The 16384-nt window shown below is 39.1% G+C and overlaps 1 protein-coding gene across 3 annotated transcripts in view; it reads right to left on the bottom strand.

The window, feature by feature from the left end:
- LOC126100310 (nicastrin) overlaps positions 1-15254 on the bottom strand; it is a 142979-nt gene extending 127725 nt beyond the window's left edge. For all 3 annotated transcript variants that reach the window (XM_049910919.1, XM_049910921.1, XM_049910920.1), the window contains exons 1-2: positions 15123-15254; positions 14874-14972 (exon numbers count right to left, since the gene is read on the bottom strand). In XM_049910919.1, the coding sequence (XP_049766876.1) occupies positions 14874-14972; positions 15123-15210 (187 nt within the window). In that variant the 5' untranslated portion in view covers positions 15211-15254. The remainder of the gene's footprint in view (positions 1-14873; positions 14973-15122) is intronic.
- Between the last annotated feature and the right edge of the window lie 1130 nt (positions 15255-16384).

The raw sequence follows: 16384 nt of genomic DNA, 5'->3' as shown, positions 1-16384 counted from the left end.
CAGCCGTTTGCAGTACCAGAACAGCAAGGCCGTTTTGGTTAGTGTTACAAGGCCAGATCAGTCAATCATCCAGACTGTTGCCCCTGCAACTACTGACAAGGCTGCTGTCCCTCTTCAGGAACCACATGTTTGTCTGTCCTCTCAACAGATACCCCTTCGTTGTGGTTGCACCTACGATACGGCCATCTGTATCGCTGAGGCACGCAAGCCTCCCCACCAATGACAAGGTCCATGTTCATGGGAGGGTACTTTCATTAATACACCAAAATCACTATTTATCTGTGTTGATGGCACTACGAGCAACTCTGTTACTCCCAGACCTCACAATAGATAGTATCACTGTGCTTAGCATGGAATATGTTTCATTGTTTTGTTTCATATAATCATAACTACACCTGACATACCGTAAGTCATTTAGCATATATTACCCTGGCAAAACAAAAGGTGTATCTGCAATAAGTGAAGCTGGAAATAAAAGCATAACATAGACTTATATGAAACTGGCAACTCAGATACAAAATCAAAGTGGCCGCATGTAAAATTTTTTAATGAAGGGAAAAAAAAGATAAAAAGAAAAAAAAATCAGCAAAACATGACAGGATTGCTAATAGAGAATGGACATCCCGACATAGATGACAGCACATATACAGTAAGTATTTCCACAACTGCTGTTTTAATTTGTGAAAGGGAATTGATTCAGGTATCCTGGGAGTAAATCATGAGTGGCAATAATATCATACAATATGTAAGTGTATGTGTGTACGTACGTATATGTATGTATGTATGTATGTATGTACAACCTCTGCTCCCAAACCACTGGGTCGATTTCAAATGAACTTGGTACACACATCATTTACTGTATGGAAAGAAGTGCCGTGGGGTTAAGAACCACCTACATCCCATAGGTGTCACTTACAGACATAAATTTCACCCACAGAAAATGACACATACAAGTAAGTGTCGAACTATGTCTGGGGACTGAAAATAAATAATGGTTTGAATAAGAGTGGTTAAAAAAATTAAATTGGGACACCAGAAAAAGTTCACGAGAGCTTCCAATCTGAGCAAGAAGAGAAACACCAGTCAAACTGGATTTCTCGCAGGACCAGCATGTTTGCAGGTAATAATGGAATGCACTGCATGTGCTATACAGAGGACAGTCACAGCTGTGCAGAGACTAGAGGGAGCAGGAGATTGATACTGTGAAGGGAGGAAAGGAGTTGGAGAGAAAGAGAGAGAATGGAGGAGATGGACAGAGAGGAGATGAGGATATGGAAAAGGACAGAGGGGATTGATAGAGAGGTGGCAGAGGAGGTAAATACAGAGAGTCGGAGGCAGAGACGGCTAATGTAAGATTGGAAGAAATAAATACCTGGACAATGCTGGCTTTCTCAACCAATGTATAAATGTGGCAGAATGTCGACGGGATCCGTCTGCATACCCGAAAATTATTAGAAGAATGTATAAATAATTCAGAGATACTTCTAGTCCTCTTGAAGTCACTAGTTGTCAAGTTGTTAAATAATAAAAGTTCCTGTGAGGTTGACACTACAGAGACTGTTGTTCTGTGATATACGGTGGTGTCTTTGAAATACGTAGTGCGTACAGAATTCAAGGGTGTCTCCTACAAAGATATATGACTATTGGCATCTGCCAGTTGCTATCATAGATAATGTCCTTAACATCAGTCAAATATGAACTTTTTATCATAGAATATCGGAGTGTTAACTTCCTTGGCACTCTCTCTCTCTCTCTCTCTCTCTCTCTCTCTCTCTCTCTCTCTCTCACACACACACACACACACACACACACGCCACTTCTCTGGCTCTAAAAAAATCATCAACCATAAGACAGTTTTCTGCTTTGCCAATGGTAAAGGACTCAGAAAACTATGGAGTCTGCTGCCACACATAAAGGTGCTCTCACACGAATGTCAACAAAATCAAATACTGATTGTCTGAGAGATTTCAGAAGAATGTAACATTTTAGTTAGATCATGTCATGAAATCCTGCCATAGCATCTTGGAATGCATTGTGTTGTCACCAAGTTTGTCCCATGACTCATGAGTTAAGACCAGAAAGACATTCACCTCACAGTCTATGAAGAGCTTTCCGCACAAATGAAAATGAGATGTTCCGTAAGATAATCATAACTGGTGATGAGATGTGGGCCAATAGTTGACACAAAGGTTATGACTACTGCACAAAAAACGAAATCACTGTGCTGCCTCATCCTCCGTACTATCCAGACCTGGTCCCTGTGGACTTCATTTTATTTCCAAAGTTGCAAGCCCCATTGAAAGGATGAAGATTTGCAACAATAGAGGAGATAAAAGAAAATTCGCAGACGGCAGTTTGCGCAATCCGGCAAGAGGTGTACCAGGACTGCTTCCGATATTGGAAACAATGTTAGGAGCAGCATACCAATTGTGGAGGAGAGTGTCTCAAAGAAGACCATGCAGAGGTAAGGTAAGCAAAGAAAATTTTTTTGAACTAAGTTTCGGAATTTTTTGAACAGGCCTCATATGCTTCGCACATAGATCTTTTCACAGATGCACAAATCTCTAGACTAACCTTTGCTTGTTGTCATTTGCACATTCTTGTTTGAAGTTGGAGCGCTACAGTCTATGCTTTCTCAGAATTTTCCTGAGGTCCTTGTTAAACCATGGTTGGCCTTCTCTGTCCTTAATCCTCTTACTAGGCACATAATTCTCCAGACCACAATTCACAATCTGCTTAAACTTTGGTCCCTTTAGGTCCATCTTACTGGAACTAAGCGATGTCAGTTCACTCTCTTAGTGAGATAACAACAACTGCTTATCTGCTCTTTCTAGCAAAAACACTTTCCTAGCCTCCTTAACCAATTTATCAACTTTCTTAACTACAGTTGGTATAATGACATCATGATCGCTAATCTCAGTTTATATACTGATGTTGTTGATAAGGTCCAGGCTATTTGTAGCTATAAGGTCTAAGATATTTTCATTGCTTGTGGGCTGCCGAACTACCTTCTCAAGAGTTTTCAGAAAATGTGTTCAAAGGTGCTTCACATGACTATCTGTCTGGACTTCCTGCAATGTATCCATAAATGTCCCACTCTATGCTCAGTAGGTTAAAGTTGCCTCCAACTAGTATTGCGTGACCTGGATATTTGTGTGTTACAGAACATAGACTTTCTTTGAATGACTCTTAGAACTGCTACAACAGAATTGGGTGGCCAGTAAAAACATCCAACAATTAACTTGGATTCTCCTAGCCCTGTTATATGCAACCAGATAACTTCACTATCACACTAAGCTTTGACCTCAATAGAGACAATGTTTTTGTCAGCTGCCAGGAACACTCGTGCTCCTATGGCCTCTAATCTGTCTTTCTGATAAACATTCCATCAGTTGCTAAATATCTCAGAGGCTTCCACTTCAGGACACTACCAAGTCAGAATAAGGTTTTAGCTCTTTGGTCAAGATGCCATTATAGCCAGGAGAGTTACTGCTTTTTCGTAACTCCTCTAACAGTAGTATGCAGTGTAGTCTGGTGGTGGTGTAAGCAAATGCCTGTCATCGTAAATCTAATGGATCCACTTTAGAAAAATTATTTTTTTTGGCCTCTGTGTTTTCAGCTTCTGTATTGAAGAATTCATTGAATTTAGTGGCCACTGATGTGATATTAATGTCATCCTTCTCTGTGCCACTGTCATGATAGAGTTGTATGTTGTTTGCATTACTGAGTTTATTTGTTTTTTGTTTGGTAATGCTCCAAACTGTCATTGCTTTGTTGAACAGAATTTTTTGAATTTTTGTGAACTTTCTATCTTTGATAACACACTGAACACTTTTACAGTACTACCTGAAGCGAATTTTTAAGTCTTGGAGAGGTGGTCCTCTGCATTAAATAAAGCTCTCTCTTCCAAGCATGACAAAAACTGATCCCAAATTTTAGCCAAACTTTTTCTAAAGTTTCACTGTAATTACCCCAATGTGTTGTAAAGTAAACCTTTCTGTTTTCCACTCACTCTATTTTTGAGTGGAACAGGAAAGGAGATGACACCATATGGTGGGTTCTGAGTATGTATATACACGCAGATGTAGTGCCACTCCATAGCGTTATCTTTGTAATCAGTTGATGAATCAACATGTATTTCCTACAGTTACTCTGCAACCCGTTGATGAGTCAACATGCATTTCCTGAAAGGCCAAAGTATGTGGTATTAAAACCCATTTATAAACGTTCAGATAAGCAAGTGACACTAACTACAGACCTGACTCCCTCCTTCCTGTGTTCTAAAATTCTTTTTAGGTGTTAGATTACTACTGAACCATCTTTCTGAGAAGAATCTTTTACCAATAACTCACTTTGGCTTCCATAAAGGCTTCTCTACAGAGGAAGTAATATACAAATTCACAAAATGAGTTCCAGTACAAATAAACAAAAACATGTTACCCTTTTGGCATTATCTGTGATCATGCTAAGGCCTTTGGTCATGTAGAGTGTAAATTCCACTAGGGAAACTACAATTGTGTGGCCTTGAAGGCCTTCCCCTTGCATGGCTGCAGTGTTAACAACAGAAAACAGAAGGACACATTAATAAATAATAATTTTTTCACATGGCTTAACTGCCCGGTGCAAGTGTTTGACTCAAGATACCATTCTGGTGACTTGTGTATCACTAGCACACCTCAGTTACCCAACTGGGGGAAGGGGCCCTACAGTTAAAAGTGGAATCTGAACCCCGTGTCATTTATGGCAAATCTTCACATCACTGTGAAGGGAATTCTAATTTAAATGGCAGACTGAAAAATTTGAGGTTTGACAGGGCTTCAATCCCACAACCTTCATCTCGAGGCCACCAGATCCGACATATTAACAAATTAGATGATAGCAATAAAACTAAACTCAGAGTGCAAAAACATATGGTGTGCCAAAAAGTTCAGTGCTCAGCCGAGCCCCATTGTTGCTTTACACAAATGGTTTACACAGGACACTGGAGCACTTTAAAAAAAATTGTAATGCATGCTGGTGAAAAGTATATTGATGGAGGCTCAAACATATTCATAGCAATATAGCTAGAGTGTAATAGAACAGCCAACAGCTTAACCTATAACTGACAAACTCCATGTGTGAAGTTCCTGGGTATTCACCAGATGGAATAAACTGAGGTGACACCCGAGCACAGAGTAACTGACCAAAGACTCAGTTCTGCCTGCTTTTCTCTCAATGCACTGGCCAGCAGGTAGAATTGCTAACACATGTTACACATTTACACTCCATACTACCCTAACTGTGCAGTATTCTGGGTCAATATGGCTAAGGCGACAAAAAGTATTTATTCTACAGAAGCAAGCAAAAAGAATAATGTGAGAAGTTGATAACTGAACATCTTTCAGAAGCATCTAACTCCTTTAGCATTTTGTGTTTAGCAACTACAGTCAATTTACAAATTACTTTGCAATCCACAACCACAATACCATAAGGGAAGAAAAGTTATATGGACTATGCCTAACTCTTCAGGATTCAGAACTGAGTTTTATACCCTGGTGGAAAAAATCTGTTAAAAAGTTTTTAGTTGATGACAGGTAGGAAATTAAAATCCCCATACATTCAAAAACAAAGCAAAAGAATACTTTATTAGTCAGTCCTAAATTTTATCAGAACAACCTCAGGGGTGTAAATTCCACATAACTCTAATACTTGTGTTAAAGAAATCTTCACTTTAATAGTATATAGACAGCAGATAGTTTGTGTAAAGTAACATAAATGACGGTGACTGCTGCAGTTTTAAGAGAACTACATTGTTATTATATCCTCAATATTCTAATGATGTGTGAAGACATAAATATTTTACAAGGGCAGCTACTCCCAAGTTTTAAATAAAATAATCATGAAAAATATGGTGTGAAAGGAAACGCAGTTTTGAAACAAAACCTTTAAGAAATGCTTAACTAAACAATGGCAAATGTAAAGGACAAAGGGTTCTAACAACAAGGGGGGGAGGGGGGGGGGGGGGGAGAGACAGCGTACAGTTTGGGGTACGTACTAAACATATTTCTGGGGCTGAGAACAATGCCGCCCACCATTTTTTCCAATGAAACTGATGGTTCTACAAGGGCAGAAGAAATGAATATGACAGTGCCTTTGCTATATAAAAATCTGTAGTGGATTTGCATAAATTGTGGAAAGATTCAGTTCAATGTTAGAGTTCATTATGAACGTTCGCTACCAGTATACCATTGTACAATCTTGCATTTTATTTGGCTATGGCAGTATATATTGAGTAACAAATGGAGAAAAGAAGGAAGTGGTAACACACAACACTGCAGATTCAAAGGTCTCTAGTTCGATCCCTGTTCAGTCCCAGGATTTTTATCTGTCACTTACAATCTACACTGTACAATCTTCAAAGTTGTGGCAAGTCATTAGTGCTGCTCCACAGACACACTGTGTAGATTCTTCTTGGCATAGGCTAAACTACATTTGTGAGCAGGTTTTTTATAGGTTATAGTAGCTGAGAGGATCATGAATGGGCAAATGGACCGACAAATCAATCTTCAAAACTTGTGGTGGAGAAGGGGCTGCCCAGTATTTGTTTCCACTGAATCCTGCGGTTCTTTGGTTACAAACTTTGACAACAAAAGGATGAGTTAGAAAAGATGTCATCCACGGCAAAGTCGAAGGGAGAAGATTGCAGGGAAGGCCACTGAGACGATGGACGTACCAAATAAAGAAAATGACACACCAAACATGGGGACAGTTATTCCAAGATGCAGAAGACCAGGAAAAATAAAGATAGACTGTTAAGAGGATTGTGTGCTGGGTCACCAACTTTCAACTACGAAAGACGGAGCACTGATGATGACAAATTTTTGAATGTCCAATTCAGAGGCAACAAAAGGCACAACAGCTTTTCTTCTTGAACTTCATACAAATATCTGCCACACCTTGGTAGTGTTTACCACTGTTCATAGGTTGTTGGTTTATGTGATACTTTGTCATTCTTCTTCCCATTTCTTCAGGATACAACATCTTGCGTATTTTTAAGCCAGCATTTGGGGTGACTAGTTGTAGGGCTTGCATCCTCATTACTTCTTTGGCTAGATTGTCAGCCATCTCATTGCCTGGAATGCCTACACAAATCAATATCCAAAGGTAGATGGTGGCCATCCTGTGAAAGGCATATAGTTGGACGTGTATGGCAAAGACTAGTAGATATTTTGCATAACTCTTATCTATTGATTGCAATATATACAATGAGTTTTCTGCATGTGATGCTATTCTATCATAAAAAAGATATAATGCTTTTATGCCTCCACATACTGTCATTAAATCTGCCATATAAATACTAGATTCTTTTTACTGGACATTCTTCTTGATTCAACTCATGGACATGTGCATAGCCAACGTCCTCATTGTCTTTGGAAATACCTATGCAAAGGAGTCTTGGATGACTGAATAAAATGCACAGCAATAAAAACGGGGCCAAGGAGCACACCATCACAGGGTGTTAGGTGGAGGAGAAGATGGTGCAGTGTTACAGTCTCCATAGATGAATAGCATTTCTCCCTTATATTCTTTGGTGTACACTGTATTCGCACAAACCTTCAAATGAAGACATTTGTCTGAATGACCAGTGTGCATTTTCCTTAAGTTTCTGTTTGTTTACTGTCAACTCTATCAAGTGGACAGGTAAACATTACACCAGATACCTATACTATGCCCTGGTGGAAAAGAGTCAAACTCAATTTTTTGTTGTGTTTTAACCCCTTAAACCCTGTATTATCTCATTTTTATTAATGCAACAAACTTAAATTTCTGAGTATACTTGGGCAACTTAAGAACAGACCTTCGAAACAATAAAACCCCACTTGGATCCATTTCAGTACAGATAATTATGTGTTTCGCCACCAGAGGTTTTGGTTGAGATGGTTGCCACTGGATATCATCTTAACTGTGCGCAGCTGCAGATACTCGACAACAGAATGTGCCCTTTTTGGCTCTCTCCTGTATTGTTTAGGCAAACGAAGGATGGCTATATTGATCCTGAGTTTTGACATTGAATCTAGTGGCTCAGTAAGTGAAGAAGAATATTATGTTACTTCATTAGAGACTGAAAGTGAGGCTGTTCATCAGCTGAGTGACAAGTGTTCACCAGTGGTAATAGAGATAAATACATCCATCGTGCTCCAACCAGCTCCTCATAGATGATCATGGGAACTGTAGTGCAATACATGCTTACGGTAGATGTCATAACTACACAGAAACTAAAAAACGACTAAGTTTCAGGACATTTTAGCCGAAGTCCAGTGCAGTAATATAGCCAACTCGGGATTTTATTATTGGTGATCTTCAAAATTTTGTAAATCATTATTTTCAGCTTTAAAATCTGTCTTTATATGTCTACATGTAATGCCATTCATCACAGGATGTTTTTTATCACTAAAATATACTATTTTGGGAACACAAAAAAAAAAAAACAAGAACAAGGATTAGTCCTCTTGGTAGCAAAGAAATATCTGTTTGTTACTTTTTTTTAAATATTTTGTTTCTGGCCGAATCATTCTTTGGAGCTCTCAAGATAAATAAGACAATCTATATTGTAGCTGCAGAGGTACACTTCAGAATTTGCATTTTTCATAGTTTATGTACGATGTATGTGCATAGTATGCTTTGTAATACTCATCAGGGACTTGTTCACTACCTAATACATATTTTCTAAATTTACTTTGTAGTTTTAGTTTTTATGAAGAAAGGCGCACTTAAATATGAGGTGACATTAACATTAGGCTTATGTTACCACAATCTTTATTCGGCATTCACACTGGCTGCCTTCCACAACTCACAACAAAACTATCATCTTCCAACCCACTCTAGACCTCCGGCTACACTACACACTAGCATCAACATAATCAAGGTTTAAGAGAGGGAGGGTATAATATCACTCTTTGATCATAATGTTTTCATCATTGTAGCAGAGAATGGATAGTAGTAGCATTTCCAAATTACCGGCAATAAGGGAATTCCAATTTGGCTCTGTCCCAGACATATATACTACAGATGTTACACATGCTGCAGGAAAGACTATAGCCAACAGAATCTACATACAAAGCTTTAGATTGTACGCCAAGATTATTGTTATGGCAGCTTTTCAGAACACACAATGTTTTCGATTTTTATGTACAGGTTATTGCATATAAGTATAATGATGCCTAGGCTGTCAGGAGTCCATACAGGCAGCTGGAGAGCTTTGACATAAATACAGCCACGTAAACGAGCAGTACTGTTGTGCCTGTCAAACGTAACAATGTTATAAATCTCCTGAGAGGCAATCCCAGCAGCACAGCCCCTCGAGCAATTCTCATGCAGATGACTTGGCATTTTATGATGATGAATGGACTTACAACTAACATTAGTTTTTCTGAATTTTTGAGAGATGAAAGGTGATGTGACTACACACAGGCCTATTAAGAAAACTGACCTGTACACTGACACCCGGATGATTAATAACAGCAATCAACCATGTTTCCAATTAACCACATCAAGATACAAACATTTAATAAACACTTCCTAAGCTCGCATAATTATCTAGGAAATATATCTGATGATATGGTGCTTCAACATAGGTTATTAAATCTGGAGACAAAGCAATATAGTTTTGAAAATTATTTAGAGAAAGTCTGTAAAATAATCCGGTTCTGCAATATGGAGGCAAAGTTGTAACTCTGGAATGAATTCTCATTCTGTAGTGAAGTGTGTGGTGATTTGTACCCTCCTGGCAGACTGAAACTGCGTGAGACTCAAACCTGGAATCTTTGCCTTTTGCGGGCAAATTCTGTACTGACTGAACTGTGACCTGCCCTCACACCTCGATTTCTACCAATACCTCATCTCCTACCTTCCAACATTACAGAAGTTACTAACACACCTGAAAGAATGGATAATGTGGAGACATGGCTTAGCCATAGCCTTGGGTATCGTTTACAGAATGAATTTCTCTCTGCGGTGGAGTGCATGATGATCTGAAACATATCTGCCAGATTAGATTAAAATTGTGTGCCAGACTGTGACTCGGACCTGGGGCTCTTGCCTTTCATGGGTAAGTACTCAAATGACTGAGCTATCAAGCAAGACTCACGACCTGTTCTCAAACCTTCACTACACGTGTTTTACTACAGAAGGAAAGAGTAAGACAAGACAAAAAAAAATACTGACAGTCAGCCTTATCTTCTTTTGTATAAAATTTATATTAAAACATTAACATGGCAACTATAGAGGATTTTCATCCATCAAAACCATACTCTGGCTTTTAAAAGTGGAAAAGCACAGTGGATCATTTGAAAGTTGAGTTGTGGAAAAACTTATAGAATGGGGCTACGAGTAAGTAATTACCACATATTGTCTGGGATTAATATATTTTGAGAAAGTTATTAATTCTGTTTCAATAACACCTGATTTAATGGCTCAGAAGAAACAGGGCATTAACTCAGTCTACATTAGGAGGATTGTATCAAAGAATATACAAGCTACATCAATTCTAAAGCTTCTATTAGAATAAGTATTCAAGCCATTAATCTGGAAAAAGCAAGAATGAATATGGACCAATGAAATACGTCTGAACTATTGTCATTTTACTGATGATATAGCAGGTACCATCCAAGAGGTAACAGAAGAAATAATAGAAAAAGTTTGAAAGTATACCCAGAAAACAATTACAATATGATACAAATAATCTACACCTGCTTGAAGACAACATTTGGATGGACAGACAAAGAAATAGACTAAATTAATGAGTAAAAATTGTATGGGTTTCTTTTCCTAAACTGAACAAGGCTTTCAGTCCTTAACTTTTCAATGTGTCTGAAATAATAAATCAAAATAATGTCTAGTAAAAGTTTTAAATTGTGGCAAAGACAACTTCTAACATCAAATCTATTCACAAAATGAAGGTTTCTCAGTGAGCAATGAAAAGATGCAGTTTCGCATTTATTTGAAAAAAAAAAAAAAAAGAAGAAGAAGAAGAAGAAGACGTGGATCACGGAACTGAATGAAGTGGAAGATAGAATAATAACTGGAAGGTAAATGTGGTGAGGTGGGCAGGATATGCCTATGTAGTCATGTGATTGGATGGCTGATGGAGAAACGCAATCCTCTTCTGGATTTCCAGAGATAAGAAAGACCTAGATGACTACTTGGAAATACGGAAGCGTCCGATCCCACCCGTCCGCTTTGACCCATGACGTCACAAATATGGCCGAAACAACCATAAACGACAATTCCAATATGGCGGATATAAAATCATTGCATACGTATCATAAAGACACAAATACATCGAAAAACAAACACACACATGTTTCACAAAAAGCCTAATGACTCTAACGGGACAAGCGTGGGAAATTGGGGGTCTTTTGGGTGGGGACAAACTAGATATAAACAAACTTAGCCACCCACCCCCATACAAAATCACGCAAAACGACGAAAAAAATCAGCATCACAAAACTCACCAAATACCACAAAACACAATATTATCTGGAATCGGACACTTCCCTTGACCTATATAGATCTACAGCAGCTCCCGATCCCATAAATTGGGATCGAACACTTCCCTTGACCTATATAGACCAACAGCAGCTCCTGATACCATCTCCCAATACAAAAATCAAAATGCACCGCCAAACATTACGAACGGACACTTCCCCAATCCCATAAGTTAGGATCGACCACTACCCTTGACCTATGTAACTCAAGAACATCTCCCAATACCAGTACCAACCTTCACAGCCGCAAATTTCAATGAAACACTTCCCTATACCCCAAGACACAACACATACGCCAAAAACAAAAACAAAAATGAGAACATACCACAAGAAAGTTCCAGCCCCACAAACTAGATTGGCCACCACAATCTCTCTCTCTCTCTCTCTCTCTCTCTCTCTCTCTCTCTATCTCTCTCTCTCACACACACACACACACACACACACACAAACACACATACAAACCAATGAAAAAATACTAAACCAAAAGAAAAACCCAACCCAACCCACCCACACCTCAACCCCTCCCCCCCAACACCAAAATAAAAAACCCACAAACAAAAACCAAATGCAACATAAAAAAATCTCAATCACACACTACGACTCAACAAAAACTTCAACAAAATAGATCCTCCACAACTAAAACAAAAAACAAACACACTCCCCCTCTCACCCCCCCCCCCCCCACCTTAACAAATACTATACAACAAAATAACCACAGCCACCCACCCACCCACCCACCTACCTACCCAGACCACCCTAACTAACCACTTTCGGCCTATACATTTTACCCACAGCCCTTAAGAAAACTCGAACAATACAATAGCCCTCTAGCACACTCGTCCTCCAACAGTACTCATCTAAATGAGACTGAAGGTTGGAAAGCACCTCTTCCCCCTCCCAAGAACTGACTTAACTGCCCCCCCACATCCCCTCTATTGTATTAGTACAAGCCCCTGTCTCATAATTCTTAAACTCTAAACTATGGTTCACTACTAAATGATTAAATCCCCTCTCACCCAACCCCCTATAAGAAGAAAAAGCATCAGAAACTATTGTGGATCCCAGCTCTATATATTCCTCAATTAACCCCACTAATTTAGCCTTGGACCTCCCTTCCACAACCCTAAAAACACATTCGGAACCCCCACCCCCCGGAACAACAGCCACCCACACCCAAAGACCAGCCACAGACTTCCCCCTCCCATACTTGCTTTTCCCAAACTGTGACTCGTCCACCTCCACAACAACGTCATGCCCCCCAACTTACCCCTGTATTTAATCGATTCCGAACACACTTCACGACAAAAGGAATACCAATCTCACTCACACCAGTCTCATGCGCGCAAAAACTCTGTGGGGATCTATAACAAAAGTAATATGTAACAAGCACAATCTCACGCATGCCCAACCTAGACTTCTCGAACCAGGTACCACGCCGTATGGAATGCCATATGTCATCTTTGCGACAGCGCCACATATAACCGTCCCTGGTCCGAGAGGCCGGAACTTTAACCAATTTCATTGGTTCACGGCACACACCGCACTTCACCACCTCGGCAAATAGGCCAAAAGGCTGTAGGAACATAATCAGCTCTAAAACTGTGTCCCCCATCATAGCCCTCAGCCGAGAACTATTGATCTTGTCTTTCATATCCATTCCTGAACAAAAAACCACAACCGATTAAACTTAATAACAAAACCACCCGACGTACAGCAATCATCACTACATTAACGTTCACCGAAAACCACAAAACCGTTAACTCACTGACACAAATTCCGCTTCAAAAATATGCAAGCAGCACTCGGCACTGAGCAACAGCAAACTGAGCCCAATACACCAAACAAACAAAAACCCTGAACACACCACCAGAGGGCACAACAAACCACAACATGACGACAACTACAAACACGCCACATTCACAAGCCAAACTCCGCGCCGTAATGACGTTACACACCGCAACACCCTTACGTCACGGGTCAAAGCCGACATGTGAGATAGGACGCTTCTGTCAACCCGACTACTTAATGTAAGGCATGTAGATGACATTAGACCACATGCAGGAGCGACTTGTTTCCACATCTGTGCTGTGCATTTCATGTATGGTGAAGTGTTCAAGCTTGACATGTAAAAAGGATATTTAAAATTCAGAAAAAAGCAGGGAGATGTATAGCAAAAATACCATCCAGACACACTAGTTTACAAGCTTTTGTATGCCATACTCATTATTATGGCAGTGTACTCCCTATATATGTACCAAAATATTATGGCAGAGTAAATGATATCTCCTAACTAAAGACATGCACAACCATGCAACAAAAGGAAACAAAAATTATTAGCCTACACAATACAGCCAAATCTCAAATTCAAAGTGAATTCTCCAAGAAGCAGGCAGAACGCTTTTTAACAAGTCTCAAAATCACCTAAGTAAAAGGAATCTCTTTGAATCATTTAAAAGTGACCTCACAGATAAATGAATATAGGCCTACATTATGAGTAACTATTAAATATCAAAATAAAAATTAGATGTTATACGGTAAGAGAAAATATGTAATAACATCATGTGTGTCTGTAAGGTGTAATTCTATTTTCTCTATCATACACATATTGCACATACATTGTATATAAGTCTTGATGTCGCGTAACATGGTAAATGGAGTTAGAAGACAGATGCTTATCTGCTTTTGTCTGCCCATAAAACTGTACAAAACAATCTATACTTTCAGATGGAAACTATCAGTTAGTGTCTATGGGGAAAGAATTAATGAATAAATAATTAAACAAATAATAAATTATAGAGCCTAGTTAAGTATTCCACATACATCTATATTTCGAGCTAGTCATTTCTACTGTATTGTTATGAAAACTACTGTATTATTGCAAGATGATCCTCGGATGAAATGAATAAAATACATAGATACACACATTGACAAAGCATAACATATGGTGAAGTTTAAAGCTAGCGTTTATGAAGCAATGGATGTGCAATGATTTACAATGAGAGAATACTAATGGTTTCTATCCAATGATAAAAAGAAGGTGAACCGGTTTATAGTGACAGAAAACTGAAGATTTCTAATCAATGTGTTAAAAATTGGTTAGTGATTTTAATATAGAATTTGTGGATTGGAAATGTACAAATAACACCCAAATACAGAACTGTGTAAAAACTGAGTACCATCTTATTTTTTTGCTTTGGTATTTTTCGGAGAGCACTGTAATCTTCTTACTACTCCACTACCCCAGAAATGGTTACTGAACGTTTTGGATCATTAGCATTAATGATAGCAGCTGTGAATGCATATACCTACATTTAATTATCTACACAATCTATGCAATAAAACACTTACATGAGCAGCCGAACTGATGAGTTCCATTCAGTCTTCTGAAGCAAGCTGCCGCTCCATCAATAGATTCGTACATTTTATCTTTTGTTCTTTCAGGAGAAACTGTGAGAGAAACAGTTGTTAAATAGGTCTATGACAGCTTATAATGCAATTCTGAAGGTCTGGATTGGGTAAAACAAATAAAAAATTGATACAAAACTAGAAACTTTAGAGTAACGCGCTTAGCCAGAATATTTAGAAATACGATTCTACCTTCCGAAATAGATAACAAAACACCACATAAACAAATCCAAAAGAACACATGACTCCCCATGATTACAAAATTATTAACCAATGACATTTGACATTTTACACTGTACGGGTCTAACAAACCAAAGATTCTACATTTTTGTATCTTTGGATATGCGTTCGCGCACGTCCGCATAATACAGGCGGCCGTGGCTCAAGTTGCAAGAGCTGATGTGTGCAGGGGTAGCGAATGATAATTATTAACGCTATTTATAATTCCAGAAGCATCAATACTGAAACTGGATTCCCAAAAAAATGATAGAGATTCAAATTTACCAACAAAATTCTAAATTCAGGGCGTATAAATAAAAAGCGTTGTGGCTCTGAAACAAAAGATATGTTTGGGATAAACCATGACCGATTGTATTAACAAAGGTTGTTTTGACTAACGCTGGGGAGATAAGTGTCGTAGTTAAATACAGGTAATCATCCACACTGGCCGCGATATTGAAGTTGGGCAAATCGTGTCTTTTAGGCCTGTAGGCCTGCATGATGTCTGTTTGTACAGCGTGTGACCTAGGGAACTATCAGATCAGCACAATACTGCATAGGTTCATTAGAAGACGCTGACATAAACAGAATAATGCCTTTCATCACTCATGCTATGGATGTTGCAACCTCTCTTGCGGTTTTGTTCCTGCAAATTGTAACAAAGTTTAGTGCTCCAGTATTTCGTTCGGTTTCTTGTCCTTACTACGTGTGTACTACGGAAAACTGTTAACATTTGTAACACTATTCTCGAAACAGACCGTCTGCTGTATTTAGGTAAAAAACGGAACAAGAGGATCTTTGGTTGACACACTTAGACGTAAGTGACTAAAAATCGGAGTGCTTCTGGTATTAGGCTGAAGTCTCAAAACAGTCATATGACGTCCCTCGCTTGCTACCTTTGAGACTCCACATTGGGTTGACCATATTTCGCTTGTCTCCATATTATAACTTTCGTGTTATCACAGTATACGGTTTTAAGGCCCCTTAGGGACTTGGCTAACAAGAAGGGTAAGAAATCCAATGTGCACTCCGTGTGCGTACCGGGTAGAGTCACTCCAGATGTGGAAAGGGTCCTCCTGGATGTCATGAAGAGCGCAGGGTGCAGCCAACTGCATGTGGTTGCTCACGTTGGTACCAATGTTGTGTGTCACTTTGGATCAGAAGAGATTCTCTCTGGTTTCGAGCGGCTAACAGAAGTGGTAAAGACTGTCAGTCTTGCTTGCAAGATGAAAGCA

Source organism: Schistocerca cancellata, chromosome 9 (genome assembly GCF_023864275.1).
Source record: "Schistocerca cancellata isolate TAMUIC-IGC-003103 chromosome 9, iqSchCanc2.1, whole genome shotgun sequence".
NCBI classification, from domain to species: domain Eukaryota; kingdom Metazoa; phylum Arthropoda; class Insecta; order Orthoptera; family Acrididae; genus Schistocerca; species Schistocerca cancellata.
Note: the sequence above shows the minus strand (reverse complement) of the source record. Positions and strands in the feature narration are given on the sequence as shown.